The sequence below is a fragment of the Narcine bancroftii genome, chromosome 7 (genome assembly GCF_036971445.1).
Source record: "Narcine bancroftii isolate sNarBan1 chromosome 7, sNarBan1.hap1, whole genome shotgun sequence".
NCBI lineage: Eukaryota > Metazoa > Chordata > Chondrichthyes > Torpediniformes > Narcinidae > Narcine > Narcine bancroftii.
This window is the reverse complement of record NC_091475.1, coordinates 162,739,040-162,750,053: the sequence shown is the minus strand read 5'-3', so window position 1 is coordinate 162,750,053 and position 11,014 is coordinate 162,739,040. Positions and strand designations below refer to the sequence as shown.

Genomic DNA, 11,014 nt, shown 5'->3' with positions numbered 1-11,014 from the left:
AAGCCTTTTCTGCATCAAGCGCTAGTATCATTGGTTGGTTGAGTTGCTGTCTAGAAGCATTAATTATAGTAATTAATTTAGTGATATTGTCAGCTGAATACCTATTCTTAATAAATCCTGCTTGATTCACATCTACTAATTTTAGTAAAAAAATAGCCAATCTATTTGCTAAAACCTTTGCTACAATTTTATAATCTACATTCAATAAAGATATTGGTCTATATGAAGCTACTTTTCATGGATCTCTATCCTTTTTTGGTATAACTGTTATTAATGTGCTTGAAAACAATTCTGGGAATAATCTGGTATCATAAACCACAGGATATTTATGATGAATTTCATATATTCAATCGGGATTTATATATATCTGAAGGGACTTCTGATTTATAACAATTATAAAATTGTTTATAAAATTCTGTTGTAAACCCATCTTCTCCAGGCGATTTCCCACTTGGCATAGATTGTAAAGCCTCTTTAAGTTCCATATCTGTAAATGGACCATCCAACACCTTCATATCCTCTTCCTCTAACAAAGGAAAATTCAAATTTTCCAAAAAGGAGCTAATCCGTTCCAAATCAGAAGTCCCTTCAGATGTATATAGATCCCCATTGAATATATGAAATTCATCATAAATATCCTGTGGTTTATGTTATCCCTGAACTTCTCCTAACTGCATTAATCATTCTAGAAACTTGTTCAGTTTTCAATTGCCAAGCTAAATCCATATGTGCTCTCTCACCCAGCTCATAATACTGCTGTTTCGATTGCTGAATCATTTTTTCATAATTAAAAGTTTGCATTGTGTTGTACCCAAGTTTCAATTAGAAAACTGTATTTTATTGTCCTCAGTTGCATTTTTCTGAAATGTTTTCCATTGTTACCTTTTTGTTGCCAAAATTGCCATGAAATTCTTTGTTTATAACATTAACCATTAATGTCATGATTAATCAGATGGAAATTTATGGTGATCAAAGATGCTGTTAACATTTTTATCTTTTAACAGTTTACAGATATTTCCTGTTTGTATCTATTTGGGGTTTTTTTTAACTACATGTGAACATAAAACAATATCTTACATCAACAACTGACCTTAACATTATAGTCATGGAACATATCTTCAACAAAATCATGTTTTTGAATATGTATCATAATTAAAACCTGTAAATATTATTTTATCAACTGTTCTCTATTTGCCAAATAATATTTTCCAATCTGGTGTATAAAGTTTTGAAAAAAATCTGATCAGGTTATAAGTTCATGACTATAACTTGCAAGTAAACTGGAGTAATTTTATTTTAATAAAGACATTCAATATCAAATCAAATAACTCTTTATGAGTTGCTAGACAAATAAGTTATTAATAAGATAAAGACTATTATAAATATTCCATTTGACTATTTCATTGGTTTCTTCTTTGGCTTGGCTTCGCAGACGAAGATTTATGGAGGGGTAAATGTCCATGTCAGCTGCAGGCTCGTTTGTGGCTGACAAGTCCGATGCGGGACAGGCAGACACGGTTGCAGGGGAAAATTAGATGGTTGGGGTTGATGTTAAAACCCCTACATAACTATTCAGTTAAGAGCAACAAGTTCTTCATGGGCTATCATATAAAAACAATTAACATTGTTCATCTCATTGCTGCTTTTAAGACTTTAATAAAAAAGCAACAAAAATTAACAATTTTATTCATTCCAAATTTCTGAAAAGCATCCTAAAGTTACAGAATATACACAGTTCCATTCCTTCTAAACATAAAAATGTACAAATTAAGAGCAGAAAAAAACCCTTTGCTTATAAAGAATCTCTCCATCCTTGCCTTAAAATATTCAAAGACTCTATTTCTGCTGTCCTTTTAAGAAGATATTACAGTACCTGCTGAGAGACTCAATAAGTGACAAAACAATTTCCCAACTATATCTGAGATGGGCACTTATCTTTCAAAAGTGAACCCCTCAATCCAAGAGGAAAAATACTTGCCACATCCATCCTGCAAAAAATGGCTCAAAATCTTGTGTGCTTCAACAAAATCTTTTCTCATTCCACTAGACTCAAGGGGATGCCAAACCTGTCCAACCTTTCCTCATAGAAGCATTTATAAACCTTCCATGACATTCACATCATTTCTCAAATAAAAGGACCGATACTAAACAAAGTATTCTACAAATAAGCTTCTATAACACCCCTTCTCCTGTATTCATTTCCACTCACAATAAAGAACATTCTCATCTTTCCTAATTGCTTGCTGTACCTGCATTCTGGCCTTTTATGGATTAGATGAATTAGAACACTTTGATCAGTGAGTCCTATATTCCTCACTATTTAATAATGATTTTTAAACATTTCTTTTGATAACCTTTATGCCATCAGCAAATTTAGCAAACCATACCTTCAGCCCTTTCATCTGTTATTTACATAACATTTAAATTCTTGAGGCCCCAGCAATGGTCGTGTGCCACACCATTCTTTATATTTTGGCGAATGGAAATAACACGGTTTCTTCTTAGGTAGTCAATCTTCCATGAACTTTTATTTTCCACAGTCACCTTTGATGTGGCACCTCATCAAATGCCTGCTGGAAATCAAAGCAGGGTGGATCCAGCAAACACCCTTTGTCCAGAATATCTTCAGAGTTCTGATAAATTGGTTAAACATGACTTCCCTTTCATAGAAACCAGATCTGATTGCCTTGAAGTTTTTCCATTAACCCACCATGACATTTTCAAGAATAGCTTTTTAACATTTTCCTTGTGGCAGTTGTAAAGGTAACTGGCCTGTAATTTCAAGTCTTAGATCTCTCCCTTTATTAGAATCTTTCCCCAATCCAGAGAGTTTAAAAAACTTTAAACTGGCACCTCAGCTATTTTACATAATCACATCTTTTAAAACATTAGGATGAAATGCTTGAGGACACAAAGTTTTCACATCTCCAAATATTTGTTCACTGCCACTTCCCCGATAATCACAGTTTTCCTGATGTTCTCCCACCTTCCCTGAATTCCTGGTTTCCAGCTAGTTCTGGATATTTATTCTATTCCCTAAAGCTCGGGTTGGTACAATTTTTTAGAGATTAAATTCACTGAATAGATGTATGGAGTTATGATATTGTACATATCAGATTAGGTATGTCATTTCTTGTTCCACACAGGTTGTGCATGAATTGATTTTCCCATTAGCCAATCATTATGTAATTTATTTTTCAAAATAGTATAATTGTCAACAAACTATAAAGCTATTTATTCTATTCCCAAAGACACAATGAAGTTTTGACAAATCAATATCAGTCATTATACAATCTCTTGATCATCAGATTCTCGTGTCAAAGAATGAGGAAACAGTTCTTCCACTTCAGGACTATTCAGCTGTTTTAATGCATTTTGCAGGCATAAGGTACCTTATCTTTTTCCAAAAGTATGAATTTTGTGATAGAGATTCATTTGTCCATTTCACTGTCCTGCCTGATTTCAGAATAAGTTGGAGTGATTGTGGTAAAAATGTCTTGTCTCTTATTGGATTATATTCAATAACTATTGGCTTTATTAATCTCTCAACCAAAGCTCGATGAAGACCTGTCATTAGATCATACATAGAATTGTCATTTGCCATGGATTCAGCACACAGTATTATAATCAATGTTCTGGATTTGTTAATGTAAGAAAGTACATTGTCTGCAGAAGCTGAAAAGAAAAAAGTAGACAATCAAACAACTTTAGTCAATGAATTACATGCACAAATACAAAGCACAAATTTGGGCTACCTTACATATCATTATCCTTAACGTTCATATAGTTCAAAAGATTCATTTCTACTGTTCTTCAGTTGGACAATTCAGATTTGTCATGTTTGTTATATCAGGAATTTATCCTTAAAAACCATACAATTTCACTGTAATTGATAGAGGTTTTGACTGCAACATCCCGTACATCTGATCTCACCCTCTGTCCTGCCAGACAAAGCAAGAATGGAATTATCCTAGGCTTTACCATACCTGCTGTCTCCAGCCTCCTTCTCAACTTTCTCTGCCATTACAAGGTCATCCCACAGCAATCACATACACCTTTTCTTCCCCTCCCCTTTCAGCAGTATGCAGGGACTATTCCAGTGGTTCTCAAACTTTTTCTTTACACTCACATACCACTTTAAGTAATCCCTATGCCATCAGTGCTCTGTGATTAGTAAGGGATTGCTTAAGGTTGTACATGAGTGGGAAGGGAAGGTTGAGAATCACTCCTCTAGATCCAATTGTTACTGAAATATTTTGCTTGAGAAAAATTGTCATTGGCCCATTTCCTTTGGAGTTATGAAACTGTGCACATGAGTCAATTTGGTACAATTAAAACAGTGGTTTTCATACCTTTTCCTTTCCACTCATATATCACCTTAAGCAATCCTTTACTAATCACAGAACACCTTTTGCATAGGGATTACTTAAAGTGGTACGTAAATGGAAAGAAAGAGGTTAAGAGCAACTTCTTCTCTGCCCTTCCATCTGCCAATCACCCTCCTTCTATTGCTACTGGGTTTTGGGGTCCTCTGAACTTGCAACACCTGTCACTTTAATTCTGCATCACATTTCCCCTATGGCCTATCTATCTGTAGCCTAATACTCTAATGTAAATAAGGCCCAGCATAAATTTGAGGAATAGCTTTGGGACAATATTGAATCTAACCATTTCAGGTAACTCTATGGGTGTGCCTTCACCACACCAGTTGCAACAGCTGAATGAAACAACTCACCATCAGCTTCTAAATTGTAACTGACGATGGAAAATTAATCCTAGCTTGGAAACATACCTATCCAATGATTGAATTTAAAACAAGACATATGAGAAGGAAATATTGGCAATAGTAATTGGTGTGCTGGATAGAAATCAAAATTGGATGGACATGAAAGGAGATGCACAAGTTGAGCTCAGTGAGCAGCAGCTAAAAAATTAGAGAGTTGACAGAAATGTATGAGAAGGGAATGGGATAGTTCGACTTAATGGAAATGTGAAGCTTCAGAAATAAAGACATTCATGGTTCGAGGAGAGTCAAAGGAAAAAGGATGTGAATGGTGATTTGAACACATATACTTCCTCATAGAGTATATGTTAAGCTTTACATTTAAGTTGAAAAGAAAATCCTACCTGCTCCAGGAAGAACATCCCGTTCCAAAATGCATAGCCGATAACCAAATTTTTGTTCTAGAACTGCAGGTAACAGTTTCAAAGCAAAAGCCTCACCCTTAGCACATTCAAGAGCCTCGTCACTCTTAAGAAGCAATACATATGCATCGTATTCCTTGCCATCTGAAAGTCAAAACCAAAACGTCACCATTGTTACTGCATTGAATACAATACACTGATGACTGTTACTTTACATACCAATGGATAAGTGGCACCAAACTGAAAACTTCAATCATGAGTATGTGTTGTATTACGAGCTCCCATTTTAGTAAAGTAGGATTATCACTCTAAGAGATAGTATAGACTGGAGGAACTGAATGGTCTCAGTTAACATTTAATATTTCACAAAAGCACCATCACAAGTCACAGCCCAACGACAATTCAATACATTGGAAGAGTGGAGGGAAGGTTTGTCATAGTCTGTCCAGAATTGGATTCCTTTGCAAAGACATTGTGATTTTGCAGGAGAGAATCATTCTGACGGCTGAAGAGAAAACAGCTTTTGAAGCAGCTCTTGTGGCCAGCCTTTCTGTGGAATTCAAAGCATGCTCTGTGAATGACTGGGCCTTTTTGGTGGAATGACTTGTACCAGGAGGGTCATTTGGGAAGCAAAGTGTTTCATTTTGAGTGTGACTAAAAGTGATGGTGCAGCGATACGACCACCAGCCTACTGCAGGGGGCTATCTCGGTACCTGCGGAAAGACCACCCAAAAGGCTGACTCTACCTGGCCGGCTGTCGATCAGCTGACCTGAATATAAACCTGAGCCAGCCCCTCCTGAGCCAGTCACACAGGGAGCCACCAAGGTGTTCAGACTTTTACTGGAATAAAGCCTGTTGTACAGTCTTTTCTGAGTGTTGTGCTTGCTTGCTACCTCAGCGCGCCACAATTTATTCCAGTAAAAAATTTTAAAGAGAGACCATGGAGGGGTTTCTGACAATCAGGAGCCTGAAGATCGACCCCCAACACCTGGATGCCCCTGCACACTTTGAGATCTGGAAGCACACGATTGAGGTGATCATCCTAACACAGGCTGTGGTGATCAACACCAAGCAGAAACGGCTCATGGAGCTCTGCACGAAGCTGGACCCATGGGCTTTCCCATCAAGGACTGCATGGACTATGAACCCACAATGGCCACCCTGGAGAGCATGTAAAGCTCCCGACAAACGTGGTCTATGCCCGGTACCTACTCATCATCAGCTCCCCGCAGCCAGGTGAGACAGCAGATGCCTGAACCGAGATCCGGGGTGACCGAAGGGGAAGTGGAGCAACTGATCCAGGACGCCTTCGTGGGAGGCCTGTGTTCAAGGAGCGCCTGACAGAAGCTGCTGAAGGAAAATATTGCCTCACTTACAAGGACAATGGAGGTAGTCCACTCCCCGGAGGCTGCAGCTCATCATGCAGAGGTCTTCGATGCCCAATTCCCCCAACCTCCGGCCTGGCAGATGCAAATGACTGCCGTCGCTGAAGGGCCCTACGTGGAGGAGACAATCGTAGCTGCTGGTGCAGCTCGCCCCTGTAAGTACTGTGGGTCTCAGTGTGGGTCAAACACGTGATCCTGCAAAGGCTGCCCAGCAAGGAACTCACATTGCACCCGATGCAGGAAGAAAGGCCACTTCGCCAAGGTGTGCCCTTCCAGGCCCGTTGGAAGCATTGTGGCCCTCCATGACAAGCTGGGAGCTTTCCCAAATGCTGCAAGGACCGACGACACCATTTCTTGCCATGCCACTTCTGGCCGAACCACCAACCACCATCTTGGGCCAGCCGGACCCCGACTGCTGCAACGTGCGCACCACATGGAGGAACGACGTGATCAACATAGGCACATACCTGATCACCCACCCGGCGCATCCCATGTCCCAAAAGGAAGCCGATAGGCGCTACTCGCCTCATCCATTGGGGAGCAATGACACAGACCCCGTTATGATCTTGGCGTCCACCACGTTAAAAAGGGACATTGCTAATGGACTGGGACGCTCAATGATGGACATCACCATCAATGGGAAGGTAACAAAATGCCTCTTTGATAGCAGTAGTACTGAGAGCTTTGTGTACTCGGATGTGGCCTGGACACTAAAGCTCAAAATCTAACTCACATCCTTTTCCATCACCTTCGCTACCCAGGATCACTCCATCATGGCCCTCTGGTGCTGCTCAGTGGAATTAACAATGGGTGGGGCGAACATACCAAGGGTTCAGGCTCTTGGTCATGCCCCAGCTCTGTGCCCCAGTCCTCTTAGGGCTGGAATTTCAGTGCCACCTCCAAAGCCTCACCCTTGCCTTCGGAGGGCCCCATCCCGCACATACACACCACAGCACAGCCCAGCGACTGCCCCCCAATCCACCTGTGACCTCTCCACACTATGGGTAACCCCTCCTGCCATCTTCAACTATCTTACGTCAGACTGCAAGCCCATAGCTGCCGAATATTTGCTATTGAGCAGCCAACAGGGCCTTCATTAAGGCAGAAGTGAGGCGGCTTCTGGCAGAAGATATCATTGAGCCCAGCACCAGTCCCTGGAGTGCCCAAGTCCTAGTGGTAAAAGGGGGTAGCAAACTGAGGATGATTATCGATTATAGCCAGATCATAAACCGGTACACCCAACTGGATGCCTACCCCCTACCCTGAATAGCCAATATAGTCAATGAGATAGCCCACTATAAGGACTTCTCAACAACTGACCTATCTCAGCCTACCACCTCCTCCCTATTCATGCCCAAGATAAACTATATACCACCTTTGAGGCAGACGGATGCCTCTACCAGTTCCACCGGGTCCTGTATGGTGTCACTAAAGGGGTTTCTGAGATGGACCACATGGTAGACTGGCACAACCTAAGAGTGACATTTCCGTACTTGGACAATGTCACCATCTGCGGCTATGACCAGCAGGACCACGTTGACAGCCTGAAGAGATTTCTCTGGACGGCCGAGGTGCTGAACCTCACTTATAACAAAGAGAAGTGAGTGTTCAGCACCACCCACCTTGCCATCCTAGGGTACACCATGGAACATGGTGTCATTGGTCCTGATCCAGAACACATGCATCCACTAATGGAACTGCCCCTCTCCCACACCCTCAAGGCCTTCCGCAGGTGCTTTGGGCTTTTCTCCTACTACTCTCAGTGGGTTCCCATTTTTTTGGACAAGGTCCACCAACTGGCCCAAGCCACCACCTTTCCCCTCCCCCAGAGGCACAAGCGGCCTTCACTCACATCAGGCAGGACATCACTGATGCCACGATGCATGTCGTGGATGAGGACACCCCATTCCAGGTGGACTGCGATGCCTCTGATGTTGCCCTCACGGCCACCCTCAAAAAAAGGGGCTGGCCCAAGGCCTTCTTCTCCAGAACCTTCCACGGTTCTGAGCTTGGGCACTCCGCCATTGAAAAAGAGGCCCAGGTGATCGTGGAAGCGGTCACCACTACCTGGCAGGCAGGAGGTTCACCCTCCTCATTGACCAACATGCAGTGGCATTCATGTTCAGCGTAAGGGCAAGATCAAAAACAATAAGATCTTGCGCTGGAGAGTCAAGCTGGCCACGTTCAGCTATGACATCCAGTATATACTGGGGAAGTTCAACAACACCCCCGATGCCCTGTCCTGGACCTGTGCCACTGTACAGTTTGACCAACTGCAGGCGCTGTACGATGCATTTTGTCACCCAGGCGTCACACACCTGTACCATTTCATCAAGTCCCGGAACCTCCCCTTCACCGTCCAAGAAGTCCAGACCATGACCGAGTCATGCAGGGTCTGTGCGGAGTGCAAATCACGTTTCTTCCACCCACCACAGGCCATGGCTCTTCAAACGGCTTAGCATCAACTTCAAGGGCCCTCTGCCTTCCACGAACAAGAACGTCTACTTCCTCGTGGTCGTAGACGAATACTCCCATTTTCTCTTCACCATCCCTTGCCCTGACACATTATCAGGGCATTGACACAGATCTTCACCATGTTCAGATGCCCGGCATACATCCACAGTGATCGGGGGTCCAACTTCATGAGTGAGGAGCTGCGCCAGTATCTGGTAGCGTGAGACATTGTGGCTAATTGCACGACTAGCTACAACCCAAGGGGCAATGGGTAGGTGGAGCACAAAAGCAGGGTGATCTGCAAGGCAGTCCTCTTGGCCCTGAGGTCCAAAGTCTGGACAATTGACTACTGGCAAGAGCCCCTCCCCGAGGCACTCCATGCCATAAGGTTGCTCTTGTGCATGGCTACTAAACAGACCCCTCATGAGTGCCTTTTCTCATTTCCCAGGAAATTGGCGACTGGGGTCTCTATCCCAGCTTGGCACACATCTCTGAGACCGGTGTTCCTCTGCAAACCAGTCTGGGCCCCACAATTCCAACCTGCTGGTCAAGCAGGTGCTCCTCTTCCATGCCAACCAAAACTACACCTACATCAGGTACCCCAGTGACCATGAGGACAACATCTCTACCAGGGATCTGGCACCAACAGGGTCCAACCTCCCCCAGCATCATGACCATGGTACCCTTGGCCCACCCAGGATCCAGGGGCTGACCTCCTTCCTCTAGAGAGCTCCACTCCTAGCGGACCACACACCCCCTCCCCCAACAGACAGACATACAGATAAACACCACGCTATCCACACCAACGCCAGCCATGGCTACACTGGACAAAGCCAACTCTCAGGCAAACACACCCTCACCAACCTTTGACCAGGAGCCAACCCTGCAATGGTCCCAGAAACTCCAACGGCTGCCGGACCATTTGAATCTATAAATACCACCCAGCACTGTTTTACACACCCCCCACCCCAGGACAATTTTAAGAAGGTGGTGAATGTGGTGATACAACCACCAGGCTACTGCAGGGGGCGATCTCTATACCTGCAGGAAGACCACCTAAGGAGCTGACTCCACCTGGCCAACTGTCAGTCAGTCGACCTGAATATAAACCTAAGCCGGCCCCTCCTGAGCCAGTCACACCACAGAAGGTCACATCGAGTGACCGGTGCTAGGGTCTTGGATGATTCATGGAGGCCGCCCAGTTCGAGACTTGCCTACAGAAGGACCAGGAGTGTTGTGATCACAGCTCATGTGGATGGACGCTGGGCATGAAATTTCAAAGGCGTATGCTTCCACACTGAATTTATAAGACTAACACGCACACACACACACACCCACCCACCCACCCACACCCACACACACACACACACCCACACCCACACACACACACACACACACCCACACACACACACCCACACACACACACACACACACAGAGTTTAAGAGTTAAGACTAAAGTTGAAGAGCTATAAATAAGATTAGTGTTTTAAAATTAAAGGCTGTCTGGTTCATTGTCTATTGCTGCTGGTTATGCGCGGCTCACAAGGTCAAGAAAAGCTGCTGTTCCAGTCATTTTAGACAAAGAGCATGGTGAAATTTTCACCAAATGTGTGGTCGCTGCTTGTTGTGTCTTGGGCCTGTTGTGCAGCAATTGTGACTTTAATTTAAATTGTTAACCCAAGAGCATCTATTGGGATCAGGTTAAATTTTTCAAAAATACATTATCTTTTTGTGACAGGAGGGTGCATCATTGGTCAGGATACAGGGTCTTAGTGAGAAAGCTTACCTCAGATTACAGCAGGATCCACATGTACTGGGAAAGTGGCCCAATGGAATTTGACACTGCCAAGTGCATACTGTTGCACTTTGGCAGGTTAAACCAGGCTGTGTTAAACACAATAAATGGTATGGCCCTAGGGAGTGTGGTAGAACAGAAAGAATTAGGAGTTCAGGTACATAATTCCATGAAAATGGCTACATTGGTCCACAGAGCGATGAAAAATGTGTTTGGCATGCTTGCCTTCATCAA

General features: G+C 43.3%; 1 protein-coding gene across 2 annotated transcripts in view; it reads right to left on the bottom strand.

Annotated features, from left to right (window-relative positions):
* Positions 1–3,211: 3,211 nt before the first annotated feature.
* Positions 3,212–11,014, bottom strand: part of LOC138740082 (interleukin-18 receptor 1-like) — a 58,030-nt gene continuing 50,227 nt past the window's right edge. For both annotated transcript variants that reach the window (XM_069892505.1, XM_069892504.1), the window contains exons 10-11: positions 5,128–5,289; positions 3,212–3,675 (exon numbers count right to left, since the gene is read on the bottom strand). In XM_069892505.1, the coding sequence (XP_069748606.1) occupies positions 3,353–3,675; positions 5,128–5,289 (485 nt within the window). In that variant the 3' untranslated portion in view covers positions 3,212–3,352. The remainder of the gene's footprint in view (positions 3,676–5,127; positions 5,290–11,014) is intronic.